The following is a 15,918-nucleotide window of genomic DNA, read 5'->3' as shown; positions in this document are numbered from 1 at the left end:
ACATATTTATTCAGAAAGACTAAACTGTATTAGTTGTACATGTGTTTTACACATATGAACTCTCTCCCTTATACTACTTTAAGAAGTTGTTAAAAATAGTGTATAGTGTTAGTCAAAATATTATTAAAAATCCAGGTGACAGTATTTTGAGATCAGTTTTAAAACAGTAAGCACACAATTTGAGGTGTTTATCTGAAAATTTTTTCTTGCCAACTGCAATTTTTGACACTCTTGAGATTTTCCAAGATTTTCTTTTCTCTCTCTTGAGAGTAGCAAATACTGTAACATGTTGAAAAGATTGCTAAGACATCACAAATAAGTACGTGCCACAATCTTTCTTTATAACAAATTGATTGATTTTTCACTTTTCCTACATTAAATGCACAAATCAATGGTTAAAAAGATATTTTCAGGTCTATACAGTAACTCCTAACATATATATTCAAGTGGTTAGCACTCTTTCAATCTTGAAATCTTGACTAAAATATTATTAGATTAATCTATATTTAAAAATTGTTTTATTTAAAAATTGGAGTTACAACAAAATTAAAGTGTCAAACACAAAATTAATATGGCATACGCAATATGAATATGCTTTATATTTTGAATCAGTAAATTTATAGTTTTTTAATATTCAACTTAATTTGATCATCACTATACACTATAAAAGTAGCATACATATGTTTACCTTTTACATAAGGTTTAAAAATATCTAAGTACAATAGAGCTAAACAGTCATAAAGATGAGAACAATGACCCTGCTAGGGATACTTGTAGCAGCTACATTTGTATCATTTCCTTAGTTAAGTACAGTGGACTTTGATCTGATCCAGCTATCAAAGGGAAAAACATAATTCATGAGATGTATAATAATCAGAAATAGAAGAGTAAAAATGGCTCCAAGGAACAAAACCTTTCAAATAGTAATACATAGAACTCAAGATTCAGTAGTTAGTTCAAATACCAGTAAGTTCCTAATGGAAATTCAAAATTTTAGAATAAATATTCTAAAAAGCAGAAAGTATGGCAGGAGCTTTACATATCCATACCTTCATTTTAGCCAGAGGGATTTAACAACTGTCCTGGGTGACCCACAGAGGGGTGTCAATTCCTTTAAACAAGGAGTGTTTTAGTAGGTCTAGATCTTGACTGATCCATAGACACTGCAGGGACTCAGGCATAATCCTTAAAGATTCACCCCTGGATGCCAACCCTGTATCTCTCTATCCAACACTGATCTGACTTGATTGGTAAAGCCTTGAGCTTTTCTCAAAAATAAGAGTTTTATAACATAGCACAGAGATTAAGCAGAGAATGACTGAGGTAAGAAAACCTAGATGAAAATGCTTGCACGGCTTCCACTTATATTGGAATTGTTGGCAAATTATTTCATCTAGCTAAATCTGTTTTCTCATCTGTAAAGTGAGTATAGTGATTGGACCTACTTTTTTTAAAATTAATTAATTAATTAATTAATTTTATTGGCTGTGTTGGGTCTTTTTTGCTGTGCATGGGCTTTCTGTAGTTGTGGTGAGTGGGGGCTACTCTTCATTGTGATGCGTGGGCTCCTCATGACCGTGGCTTCTCTTGTTGTGGAGCACGGGCTCTAGGTGCATGGGCTTCAGTAGTTGCAGCACATGGGCTCAACAGTTGTGGCTCACGGGCCCTAAAGCGCAGGCTCAATAGTTGTGGCACACGGGCTTAGTTGCTCCACAGCAAGTGGGATCTTCCCGGAGCAGGGATCAAACCCGTGCCCCCTGCATTGACAGGCAGATTCTTAACCACTGCGCCACCTAGGAAGCCCTGGACTTACTTTTTGAGTGCTAAAGGAGGTACTACACACAAACTGGTTAGCATAATGTCTATTACTCCATAATAGAAAAAAAAAAAATCCCTCTTTTCCTGGTTGGCAAATAGGGTACCATATTGGTAAGTTTAATGTTAGTTGCTGGTGATTACCTTTAGCTCCCAAGAGGGATCTCACAATAACCCACTGTCATTCACCTCAGTGTAGCACTGTTTTTCAACATTGGTTCACCTAAACTCTCTGCTGCCTATTGCAAAAACACTGCTCTGTTCATCTTGGGAGAGCACTGCATGGATGAAAGAAGACAAGGGACGATGTGTATGCCTACTACACCATGTTCTCTCTACTCCTTAGAACCGTCTCTTTTAGGGAAAGTTTTAATGCTAACCCAAGATAAGAAATACACCTTTGTTGTAACCTAGTGCACATATAAAATGGGGGGACGGGGTTACTGAAAATATGACACTCTCTGATATTTTAAAAATTGTGGTAAAATATACATAAACATAGAATTCACTGTTTTAGCCATTTAAAAGTGTACAGTTCAGTGACAATAAATACATTTATATTGTTATGCAATTATCAACATCATCCATCTCTAGAATTTTTTCATCTTCCCAAAACAAAAGTCCAAACCCTATTAAACCCATACCCCTCTCCCTTATCCCATGGCAACCACCATTCTACTTCTCTCTCTATAAATTGGACTACTCTTGGTATCTCATTTAATTGGAATTATACAGAATCTGTCCTTTTCACATTGTTTCTATTTGTGTGTGTGTGTGTTTCTATTTTATTAAAAAAATTCCATCAACAGATGAATGGATAAAGAAGATGTAGTTTATATACACAATGGAATGTTACTCAGCCATAAAAATGAGTGAAATAATGCCATTTGCAGCAATATGGATGGAGCTGGAGATTATCATATTAAGCAAAGTAAGTCAAAGACAAATATCATATGATATCACATCATATGTGGAATCTAAAAAAATGATATAAATGAACTTATTTACAAAACAGAAACAGACTCACAGAAATAGAAAACAAACTTATGGTTACCAAGAGGGATAGTGGGGGAGGGGTCGGGGGAAGGGATAAATTAGGAGTTTGGGATTAGTAGATACAAACTATATATAGATGGAAACTACTATATATAAAATATATAAACAATAAGGACCTACTGTATAGCACAGGGAACTACAGTCAATATCTTGTAAGAACGTATAATGGAAAAGAATCTGAAAAAGAATATATATAACTGAATGTATACAAATATACATATATATATGTATACACATATAACTGAATCACTCTGCTGTACACCAGAAACTAATGCAACATTGTAAATTAATTATACTTCAATTAAAAAATGGTTAAAAAAAACTTCTAGCTGCAACCTGCTATTTTGATTCCATGACCCACTAATGAATTGCAATATATAGTTTTAAAAAGCAAGCCTAAACAGGCCCTCAGGTAAAGGACTCCTTTGTATCTGACACAGTGTTCATTGCAGCTTTATTTACAATAGCCAGGACATGGAAGCAACCTTAATGTCCATTGACAGATGAATGGATACATAAGATGTGGCACATATATACAATGCAATATTACTCAGCCATAAAAAGGAATGAAATTGAGCTATTCGTACTGAGGTGGATGGACCTAGAATCTATCATACAGAGTGAAGTAAGACAGAAAGAGAAAAACAAATACCGTATGCTAACACATATATATGGAATCTAGAAAAACGGTACTGATGAACCTAGTGGCAGGGTAGGAGTAGAGATGCAGACGTAGAGAATGGATTTGAGACGCTGGGGGGAGGGGTGGCTGGGATGTAGTGAGAAAGCAGCATTGACATATACAGACTACCAAATGTAACATAGATGGCTAGTGGGAAGCTACTACAGAGCACAGGGAGATCAGCTTGATGCTTTGTGAAGACCTAAAGGGGTGGGATAGGGAGGTTGGGAGAGAGGCTCAAGAGGGAGGGGATATGGGCATATATGTATATGTGTGGCTGATTCATTCTGTTGTACAGCAGAAACTGACACAATACTGTACAGCAATTATATTCCAATAAAGATAAAAATAAATAAAAAATAAAAAACAGGGAGAGAGAATAATTTCTCACAGTTCAGAGAATAACATCGTTAATGTCATCAGTCTAAAATTTTAGGTGAGACCAGAAGAATACTGAGTATGTTGGGGAGTGTAAATGGGGAGAAGGACTGCCCGGCAAAGACCAACTCCCTGGCAGGGGTTGTTACATCGAGTTCAATTACCAACTAAAAGGAAATAGAAAAAGGAGTCAAAAAGATACTTGGGGAAAAAAAACAAGCATTCCTTCTACCTAAGGGAGAGAAGGCAAAAACTCAACATTTAGCCTTAAGAAAGAACTTTCTGGATAAAGCCTGGATTACATCATTGTGTGACTAGAAACAGGCGGCAAGGCAGTGCCAAATGTCAAGATTACTGTCTGAATGGTTTATGAATATTGAAAGGTTAAAAAAAATGGTACCCAGCAAATTTAGGTACATCTAAAAGTATAGATCCAAGTAGTCAAATGGAGGGGAACAATATCTAGAGGCCACAGTGACCTTCTGGTAGGAGAAAGTTCAACCAGTGAGAAGAAAAGAAATGATCCAGGGACTTTAGCATCACAACGCTTTTCCTGATTCCTGCACTGCCTACACACACAAGAATGAAGGTTGGGGAAATGAAAAGCATCTCTTCCTCACACACACACAAAGTTGTGGACCACTGTCTCAAAGATCACTAAATATGAGCGGACAGTGACTTCTTTTACAGGATCTTTAGGGAAAAGGAGAAAATCTTTTTTTTTTTCTTTTATTTTGCACTCTGAAAAACTCAACAGAGTTTCACTTTTCATCGCATGAAGAAAGAGCCACACACTCTTTAAGGCACTGCTTTTTCCAGGATGTCTTCTTCTATGAACCAGTGTTTTGGGGATGGGGATAAAAAGTGCTTGTAAGCAATCTACTCTCACATGTTTTAACGTTTTGAGAAAGTGACCATGTAATATGGCCAAAACCACCAAAGACTGGGCACAGGTGAACAGAGTTTAGCATTACCATCAAACAACTTGTCATAAAGTTAACTGGACGTATATATCAAGATCGTCACAGTTATTACTGTGTAAGATAATAACTGCCTGTAACTTGTGACTTTACAGTAGAGTCACATACTTCTGGAGTTAGCCAGGTAGGGTGACGGTAAGACAGGGAAACAGAGTAGAAAGTTGTTCTGGTCCATCAGAAGACATCTGGTTGATACCAAACTCAGGAACCTAGCAAAGTGGCCCAAAGTATGAGAGCTGGGCCCACCAGCCATTTCTCATCTTTCCTCCTAGGTCCCATCACTGGGTAAGAAACTGTAAATTCCGAATATGGCATGCGCTTGCTGGCTATCTCGTTTGCTCTCCAGATCCACTTTCTATCCCTGCCCATCCTCCTCTCTTCCCCTGACTGTATCAGCAAGCTGCTTTGGCCTCGGCTTGTCTTTTGGTTCGGCCAGTGGAAGGTGCCCACAGAAGATCAGAAGATGTGAAGAGAGTGGGGGGAGGGCACATATTCCCCTGGCTCCTTCTTAGCCACGTCTCTGCACAGTGCTGGTCCCTCCACCAAAAACAGCCACAACCACTTGTTCTGGGTTACTTTTGCTTACGGCTCTATTACCTGGCTCTTTCAGGACTAACAGTGGCATGGTTCTCCAGGGTTTCTAGCCTCAGGGTAATGTCCTGTCCCTTAACCTTGCCAGCAATTTTGCAAATAGTCTTACATTAAACTCTCCTCAGTTAACCAGTCTGAGTGTGCTGTCTGTTTCTTATCAGGACATAACTGGTAAAAAGGGTTTATTTAGGCTTCAGCAGTGGGCAGTAGGGGTGGGCAAATACACACATGCTGAGATTAAAAATAAATAGCTGAAGTGAATATCCTGATCAGGGCTGAAAGGTTGTATCTCATGCTTTAGTCCAGTGCACCACAAACAGAAGGAGAGGTCTGCTACAGGTCAATGCTATTGTGGAAACTAAGTAACTAAGCTTAAGTTACTCTACTTCCAAGGCTACCTTGAAAAAAACAACCATTACCCATCATTCATTTTCAGATGATCAAGCAAACCATTAATTAAAGATAGTGGAAAATAATTATTACAAATACATGGGGATTGAATTAAAGATAATATGCCTGTATGGGATAAACAGACCAAGGTTTAAGACAGTGAATCTTCTGTCTCCAGTCCTTTGTACCAAAGGCTACCTGCCATCTTTCAGACTGGTTAGCTCTTAACCATTCCTTAAGGCCTCAGCATAGAAATCAGTTTCTCAGGGCCAAATAGCTAGTTGGTGATGGCGCCAGGTCTGCTAATTTGAAGTTCTCTAATAAATAGTGCTTCTATTTACATACACACAGTGATGCCGTTACCACTAAGTGCCCTACACTGTTGCACTTTTTGACAACTGTGGGCTAGATGTTTTTTGGTTTTTGTTTTGTTTTTTTGTTTGTTTGTTTGTTTTAGATTAAACTTCATGGGACTTACTTTTATGAACTTTCTTCCAGTAATGTACAACAGTCTGATGAATATCCTTCTCAAATCATAAATATTATTTATGATAAGATAACCTCTAATCATAAAAGTGTCAGGTTTTTGTCCAGTTTTAAATTTCTCATGACAGAATATACTGGATCTAGCTGTAGCAGTTTTATTTCTACATGAAATGTTGACATATCATCAAAGCACTGGTTTTTTCCTTCAAGAAACTGGGTGAAATTTATTTATTGTCCCTTTTGAAAAATGTCTTAATAGTGTTTTAGTATGTTGATTTTTAAATTTAATTTCACTAATATCAATTTCTACCTGAAAAATGTTTAATGTCAAACAATTTAAAGCAAGATCAATTGTGAAATATTAGGCAAGTTGAAAAATTCCAGGTGAGGACAAAAGATCTGTGATTACAATGTTAAAAGCTTAGTGAAAAATTGCCTAAATTTGACTACCTGCATAAATTTCCATTCCCTAAAGGTTCCACATTTCTGCAGTGCTAAGCTTACCACAGAGTGACTTTTATGAATGTTTCAGATTCAGAGGAATTAACCTTGTCCAAAATGCTTCTTTCAATGATGAAAATGCATTCTTTGATAATTAGAATCAAGAAATGATTTCTAACTTGATACTATTAATGAAACTCAGATTTTAAATAATCACTTTCATTATCCATGGCTCTGTTTTCTGAGATTTCCTGGTTTCTGACTAGGTAACCTCTGCTTAGAATGGCAATCTTTCTATCTACCCATCCTGCTAACTCCTCACAGGATGGGTGTTCTTTTCACTGCTGCATTTCATATAGGTAAAATCAAGACCTCACTCCTCTAATATATTTTTACATTACTAGGTAATATACGAGGAAGGTAATTATTTTTAAAGAGCCCAAATGACCTAGAAATAGAATATATAAAGTATAAAACATTATTATTAAGCATACAAAGTAATCAGCAAAAAGACTGTGAGGCTACAGACTAAAATGTGAACAGAGGTTATCTCAGTGTGATATGATGATGGGTGGTATTATTTTCTTAATTTCCCAGATGTTCTTCAATGAACATATATTATTATTAATTACAAAAAGAGAAAGCATTCACATCTATAATATAAAACATGAATTAGAATCCAAAATGGTGTGCTATGACTTTAACCCTGTTAAGGCATACGATGGGCAAAAATAAAGGTAACGAAAAAGAGAAAACAGTTCAATTGCTGAGTATTGGAATGGTGGATGTTTTTTTCTCTCTGTTAGCGTAAAAATGTAGTATGGGGAAAAGAAGGAGGGGGATTATATACACGAAATAAGATAATGCTAAAGCAAATTCGTCAGGAGAATTAGAAGGCAGGACATTGAAAGTGATGGGTGGCAAGACTGGTACAGGCCCACAGTACACATATCAGATGACCCAAAACACTGGATTCATTGATGGTGATTTTTTTTCTTGTCATTTAGGGTAGCATGCACAGAAAGACATAATAAGGATATGTAAACTAGAAGGAACGCCTAAAGAATAAATGCTGAAGCCATTTTTTTTTCTAAGCTAGTGCACATATTAAGCAGGCAAACACTGGAAATGGGACAGTCTGGCCCTATTTTGTCACTAACCAGATCTCCTGTAGGAGCTGTGGAACAGGACGTTCTGGGGACATGATTCAGAATATCTGAAGTCTATAGCTCTCAAGGTACATTATAGTCAAAGAGATTCAAGAGTTGGATAAAACTTTGGCTATCTGAAATCCTTTGAGTATAAAGTATTTTGGTTAGCCAAGTTTTCCTAATGTCTGGAGGTCTGTCTTTTAACGTTTTTTTTTAACAACCACTTAAGAAGGAAGTATTTCCAAAAAGAAGGAGACAATTCAATTTACTTAAACTTTCTTTTAATGCCCCAGGGTTCACATTTACACATACTGATGACTGTGCCATTAAGAGTCTATTGAAATGTGTATGGCTTTTTTCCTCTGTATTTTTTAGTTCAGGATAACTAGATTTTATTTATTTATTTATTTATTTATTTTTGTAGTTTGTTTTTTGCTCTTTCTTCCTTTTTTATTTAAGGAACAGGTACTTAGAAAGAGCTCACAGTAAAACACAGGACTTTCAGTACACAGACTTTAAAACATCAGCTTCTATCTCGCTTCCTGGTTCTCATCTGTAATTCAGACAGATACAGCTGCTAAACAGCTGAGATATAGCTAAGTGAGAGGCCACTAGATAAGATGACGATTGTTTCCTAGCATAATGTTACTATTTCATTTTTCACTTTGTTCACTGAGTTACCTTTGGTCATCAGCTCCATTTTGGCCGCTGTTCAAGACAATTCTCCAAAGATCCGAGGATACCAGTTTCTTTTGGTCATTCACAAGATTGATATCTGGCAATTGCAGTTCACAAACTTTGCTTTCAGACAGACTAAATTCTCGAAATGCAACAAAAACCTTCTGGAGTTCATCCCAGTATTCCAAACTACAAGGAATCTATATCAAAAAAAAAAAAGAAGATTTTAGAAGTTGCAAACAGAAATGATGTTTCTGTATTTGTTGTCATGCAAATTGAATCTTCATAAAAGTTATAACATTAATGAGACTTTTAATAGGGGATATGGTTGTAAAGGACAGTAATTTAGGATATCTTTTCATAGTTATATTCATGCTGTTTACCTACTTTATTTTAAAAGACTCACTCAAGAATAATATGTGGAAACAGTCAAGAAAGTTTTAAATAAAGGAAAAAGAGTGGGGAACAAATTCTACCAGATGCTAAGTGTATTATAGAGCTATACTAATTAAAATTAAAAGATAAGATTGGAGTATAACATACAAATAGATTAGAAGAATAGAAGAAAAAAATAATAAAATGTAAGTACAGATAAATTTTAGTATGCGATGAAGGCACCATTTCAAACAAGTAGGGAAAAGATGGGAATTCAGGTTGCAAGAACTGGTTAGCCATCTGGTAAAACCAAAGTGGATCTCTACATCATTCCTATATGTAAGTAAATTCCAAAAGGATCAAAATATTAAACACTAAAAACTGAAAACATAAGAGAAAAAACATCAGTTAATATTTTTATCATAATAGGGTAGCCTTTTCTGTGTATGGCATGAAACCCATGGACAGTAAAACCAACCAACCAACCAACCAACCAACCTCACAACTGATAACATTAAAATTAATAAAAAGCAAGCTAGGATAAAACAGGTAATAGTTAATGACAGATCTATAAGTACTTGTTGTGATAGCAGAGAGCTCTTACAAATCAATGAGAAAATAAGTAAGCAGATAGAAAAATACGCAAAGGCAGTCACTGGAAGAGGCCCTGAACGTCCCTGCATGTTCTTGCCAGGTGTGCAAAGGATGCAAGGCCCTGAAAGCTATTAACCGGGGCCATTTCTTAGGTGATGTTTGCAGAAAGCCTCCTTGAGCAATGAGATAAAGTTTCTTTCCAAGACAAAGAGCAGACTTGCTTTAAAAAAGGTGGATTTGACAAGCTCCATGTTCCATGATGTGCCATCTACCTACTGCATGTAGAACATCCTCCTGGGGGCCCTTCTGCATCACCCTTGTGGGGTTGGGGGCAACAGAAACCAATGCAAACATGACGCACAGTTTGCCATGCCACGAGCAATATTATTCTTTGTTTCTGACCGAAAAGTCTAATATCTCTGTCAGCATCCATAAAATGTTAACAGGCTAACTTATTAGCTTGTATAAGGTAAAACCCCAGATTCTGACAGCAATTAATTCACAGAAGAAAAGATATAACCAGCCAGTAAACATGAAAAGATACTCAACTTTACTAATACTTACAGAAACTCAAATTAAAGCAACAGTATAATATTTTAATTTATTATTCTGGCAGTTTGAAAAGACTGACATTTTCAATTTCTGTACAGGTGTGGGAAAAAGCATTTCTACCCAGTAGTTTTGGAGAATAATTTGGCAATATCTATTAAATGCTTAGAAGGATACATCTAAGAATTTGTTTTACAGATATTCCAATGCAAGTATGTGTGTATGTGTCTATGGGTATTTACTGCAGTACTTGTATTAGTAAAATTGAAAAATACAAATATCCATCAATATGAGATTAAATATAACATGCAGATCTACAGAATGGAATCTGCACAACCATTAAAATGAATAAGGAATATCTATATATACTAACACAAAAGACATTCAAGATATATTGTTAAATGAAAAAAAAAACTAAGCTTCAAAATAGAACATGTGAGTTGATACCATCTGCCTTAAAAAAAAAATAGAAAAAAGACTGGGCTCAGATGTGTCTCCTCTTTTGGAAGCATTTCCTAATTATGACCATTCTCAGAACTGATCACTGCCTCTCTTGTGTCACTTCCATACCTAACTCACTACTCCTCTATCATAGAAGTCATTAATTACACTTCGTAATTCCTTATTTACATGTTTGTCTCCTTTAGTTGACTCTGTGATCCTTGAGGCAAAAATAGCATATTATTTTCAAAAATATTAGCATCTAACAGTTTTTGGAACATAATAGGATATTAATAAAAGTTTCCTGAATGAATAGATTTCTCCTTAACCTTCCTTTCCTAAATAAGTGATTCTTAATCTTTAAATGGGAATAAATTTTACCTCCATCTATAACAGTTTCTTTTCCTTAAACAGGGACTTGAGCATTCATGTATGGAGAAGTGCTAAATGGAAGAAAGGGACATAAAATGGATACGTACAAGAGGCTAATAGCATGATGAAACAGAGCATATGTCTTGGTTAGCGATAAAGACAAGTGACATATCCTCCATAAATTCTTTTAGCCACCATTTCTTGAAATTCTCCCTCTTCCTGCTTTCCATGACATACATTTTTCCAACTTTCTCCTCTCTGGGTCTTTGTTCCTATACTGTCTCTCAACCTGAAATACCTGTAGAATCCCTGGTTTCTCATTGTCTAATGTTTAAATCTTTCCCATCTATCAAGGTCCAAATGAAATACCACCTTTCTTTGAGCCTTTTCACCTCCCAGATGGAGAAATGCTTTCCCTTTTCTGAACTCCAATGGTTTTTTAAAATGGGAACCTGTTTCATAGCTCTTATCACTATACACCTCATGTTACAGTTATTTCTATACATGACATTTTCCCTGGTAGACACATTCTTTGAGGGAATGATTTACATTTGGCTAAGCTTTGGATTTTTACAGCACCTGGCAAACTATATACAGTGAATGTTCAAAAAAAAAGTTGCTGAATGAATGAATGAATAATTCATGAATGAATGAACGAATATACACATCCTGGGTGATTCAGTTCATCTCTGGAACATTAAAAATTCTCCACAAAGAAGTATAGAAGATTAAAGCATAAACTTTGGAGTTACACCTAATGGGATTCGATTCCTAGCTCCATTAGCTATGAGTTCTTGGGCAAATTAATTTTCCTAATTTCAGTACTCATTTCCCTAAACGGGGGATAATAACAGAACTCTCATGAATTGTTGTGAGGATTAAAAGAGACAAAGCATTCTATTTAACACCACATTAAAAAAGCTTAAGAAATGTTAGTTACTAATTATTTATCCTTCTTATGCTCAAAGAACACTTCTGAAGCTTGGGTGCTGTTAAAACAATCAGGTAGGTTGTGAATAAGAGTCCTGCTTTTTAGATTTCTCAACAATGGGTTGGACTTGTGGGAGGAAAATAATAAACCTTGAACCTGGATGTTCAAGAACCTTGTAATCATAGTTCAATATGGTTTTCTGCTCCATATCTATTAAAATGTGTCCCTCTATGTTGGCTATTCCTTGAGAGAGATAAAGGAATATCTCCTTGCCAAAATCCTTTCTAGACTGCCAATAAATCAGTTCTTTAGCTTAGTAAAGTCATAATCAGAAATGGATAAGATGTGAGAAGTGCGCTGAGATACATAAGAATCTCAAGGGAGAGGGCAACTGAGTTTAGCAAAAGCATTTTTAACATAACTTTTTTTTTTTTTTGAGAGTTACGGGTTAAGTTTTATTTGGGGCAAAATGAGGACTGCAGCCCGGGAGACAGCATTACAGATAGCTCTGAGAAACTGCTCCAAGGAGGCGAGGGGAGAAGCCAGGATACATAGGAGTTCTGCAACAAACATACCTCTTGTTTTTTTATTAGTAATAAATTAACAGAATATACAGTTCAAAAATCATCTTCTTGGTAGAGGGGTTACACAGCAAATAGGGTGAAAAAAGACTTGTTTCTGGTATTGTCTCCAGAAGTTCTCCATTAAAATTAATGTATAATAGCTTATGAAAATTGGCTGTCACATTGGAAAGCAGAGTTTAGGCCTTAAGAAAACAGTACTATTAAGTTCTGATGTACAGGAGAGAGTTGGAATAGATCCATAATAAAAGGCAATCCAAGCTGGGAACCATTGTGGGAAGCCATTAGGTAGTTTAAGGGCAATGAAAGTAAACTGTACCAATGCTGGGGCTTAGGCAAGGAGAAATTGTGAAAGTTCAAAAAGAGAGATTTGGAAGAAAGCCAAAGAAAAATTTTATTTAGTTCACAACTTTGTGTGAGGCTGGACCTGTGGTTACATACTTCAATTGGAACATTCCAGGCTACTCTCAAAATTTAGAAAACAATAGAGAACTACTATAGAAATACATCCTAAAATATGTTATGTTTTTGTCAGGATTTTCCTTTATACACCCTATTTCCCTTGGTTAATAAAGAGGTATTAATAAATGAAACTTCCAAATGAAACCTGTTGAAAAAATTTAAAATTGTATGCCTATAAGTGCTTTTGCAAAACTCACATATTAATTCTTTCCCCCATTTTAAGAACATTTTGTCTTCAAAACCTCAAATGAAAAGCTGATAACAACACTCGGTACAATTAGTATTTTTAAAGGTAATTTTAGTCAACTGTCCACTCAAATATATATTGAGCCACAAATTTATAAGCCATATAGATATAATCTTTATTTTTAAAATTTCTCCATCATTAAAAAAAAATCTTGTTGGTATTAGACTCACTTAGGATAAAATTCTGGCCCTGACCCTTAATCACTGCTCTATGACCTTGAGCACCTTATTTAATGGCTCTGAGACTCAGTTCCCTCATTTTGTGAAATGTAGATAATAAAAACTAAATTATTTTAGTCCATGAAAATGTCAATGAGATATCTTTGAAGGGTTTTAAGCAAAGAAGCAATGCTTAAAGTCAAATTTATGTTTTTAAAGGTTTCTGGGGACTTCCCTGGTGGCGCAGTGGATAAGAGCCGTGCTCCCAATGCAGGGGGCCTGGGTTCAATCCCTGGTCAGGGAACTAGATCCCATATGCATGCCACAACTGAGAGTTCGCATGCCACAACTAAGGAGCCCCCCTGCTGCAACTAAGACCTGGTGCAAACAAACAAATAAATATTAAAAAAAAAATTTCTGGATACTGTGTAGAGATTGTATTAAAGGAGAATGGAGCAAGCATGGATGTGAACAGACAATTAGGAGGCTAGGGAAGTGGTCTACACTAGAAATGTAGGTGTCTTATGGTATGGTTGGTGGCAGTGGACTGGTATGTGGGAGACTCTTGAGAAATAAAAGTTTGTTGACTGATTGGAGAGGGAGGTGTTAAGAATGACTTTCAGGTCTTTGGCCCAAGCAACTGCATGGGTGCTGATGTCATTTACTGGCATGGGTAAGATGGATTTGTCTCACTGGGGAGTAGCTTTGTGGTATGTGTCAGGTGGAGGAGGGGAGATAACAAGTTCCTTTTTAGATAAGCTGAGTTGGAGGCATCAATGAGCCATCCAAGTGGAAATCTTGAGTATGGAGTTGGCTATTCTAGAGAGTTGGAGAGTGAGTTAACTGTGCTGATACACAGCAGTAGACTCATCCAGGCTTAACCTTTCATCAGGAGAGTGTAATGGAAAGACAGAGAATAATGAAGTTTAGGGTATTTATTTGCAAGAAGGTGTTTTAAATGATGAATTAAGAATATAAACTGGTTAAAAGAGGATGTGAAAACAGTAAGCTGATGGATAGGGAGAAAGCAGAGAACTATGGGTTTCTATATAGTTTAATGAATGACTGTAGTGGGGCTTGCTAAGTGAGCAGGCTAGAGAGACAGAGAGACTGCGAGTAAGATTAGGATGCTGGATCGAATGATTTAGGAGGTGGAGCAGTTTGGGATGTGGACAAATTCCAGGGCTTGTGTGTGGGAGTGAGTACTCAGATGGAGTGGAGGAGGAGATCACTAGAGTGAGGAGCTCAAGCTGGGGTTTTGGCTGGCTCTTTTACATGGACGTTGATGGCAGTGAAGAAAAAGGCCGGAAGCCATGGGCTCAAGACTTCTGAGAATGAGGGAGAAGGACCAAATAGTTAGCAGATGGCAACAACAAAGAGGGTGAGCATGATATAATTGGATGGAACGAGTCTCAAAGAAGCAGGAGGCTTTAACAGGAGGGGAGAAGAGTACAGGCAAGTGGCAAAGGGGAGCAGCAGAGCACCTTATCTCCTGACCCAGTGGTAAAAGGGATGTGGGAGAATAAACTGTTTCCACTTCAGGGGGTTAAAGTGGTGCAGAGTCCCAGGGGACAGCAGGATTTCATTTAAGGTGAAGAGGTAGAGGAAGTTCTTGAAGGAGAGGCTGAGGTTTAGGGAAGTTCACTAGTCACAGAGCATAGAGAGGGCTCAGTGGAAGGGTTTGGGAGGTAGAAGAGGAAGGAGGTTTGGTAAGAGATGGAAAGAGAGATACAAATCAGTATCTAGACAAGAGGGGACACCATCTTACAGTTTGGGTAGTAATTAGGAAAGAGGGAAGTGAGGCATGTGTTGGAACTGTCGAGACCTCATTTAGGAGGGCAGGGACAATGGTCATCGTTCTAAAAGTAGCCTATTGCTGCTTCCTGAGGCCTGGCTGCATTCTGTGTGTTCTCTGACAAGCGTTCTTAATGAAATCCAGCTATTTCTCCACTAAACTCATAGCACAGAATCTGGTACCTGGTGTATGCTCAATAAATAGTTTTTAAATTTATGAATGAAGATCGGCATTGAAAAAATAACGATCTTTTTCACACCTTTCTGTTCTAAAAAGGTCTTGTTTTATATACTGAGCCCTCCTTTCAAATTGTGTTGTAATCACATCCACTTGTAACAAACTTGTAGCTCACTAATCTCCCTTTGCCTTTCAGTTAGAAGTAGACATTGCCCAGATAATCTCTAGGTTAGTAGTAACATAATGAAATTAAAAATCTAATGCAGTCACATTGTGCTTCATATGGCGGCAATTAATTATTCTCAGGAATAAATCTGGGCTCTATTTTGTGCGATCTATTTAAAATAACTTTATTTTGTGCTTTTAGGTTGAAAGAGATGATGTGGATGATCTTTTGCTACATATCTATAACTGAGGATTTATTATTAATGCTTGCACTGAATAACTTGAAGGAAAGATGACTATTCCAAGAAAGTTTGGTTGCCAAAAAATAGTTTAGAAAGCCTAAATATCTAGTATTGAGTCATGGGAAGTGGGAACAAGTAAATTGGTTTCACTGGAAAACATTCCGCGTGTAACACATGGTAC

At 36.7% G+C, this 15,918-nt stretch overlaps 1 protein-coding gene across 7 annotated transcripts in view; it reads right to left on the bottom strand.

Moving 5' to 3' along the window:
* VPS13B (vacuolar protein sorting 13 homolog B) overlaps positions 1-15,918 on the bottom strand; it is a 773,631-nt gene that overhangs the window by 100,045 nt on the left and 657,668 nt on the right. For all 7 annotated transcript variants that reach the window (XM_057735654.1, XM_057735658.1, XM_057735653.1 and 4 more), the window contains one exon: positions 8,652-8,848. In XM_057735654.1, the coding sequence (XP_057591637.1) occupies positions 8,652-8,848 (197 nt within the window). The remainder of the gene's footprint in view (positions 1-8,651; positions 8,849-15,918) is intronic.

The sequence above is a fragment of the Hippopotamus amphibius genome, chromosome 5 (assembly GCF_030028045.1).
Source record: "Hippopotamus amphibius kiboko isolate mHipAmp2 chromosome 5, mHipAmp2.hap2, whole genome shotgun sequence".
Taxonomy (NCBI): Eukaryota; Metazoa; Chordata; class Mammalia; order Artiodactyla; family Hippopotamidae; genus Hippopotamus; species Hippopotamus amphibius.
Note: the sequence above shows the minus strand (reverse complement) of the source record. Positions and strands in the feature narration are given on the sequence as shown.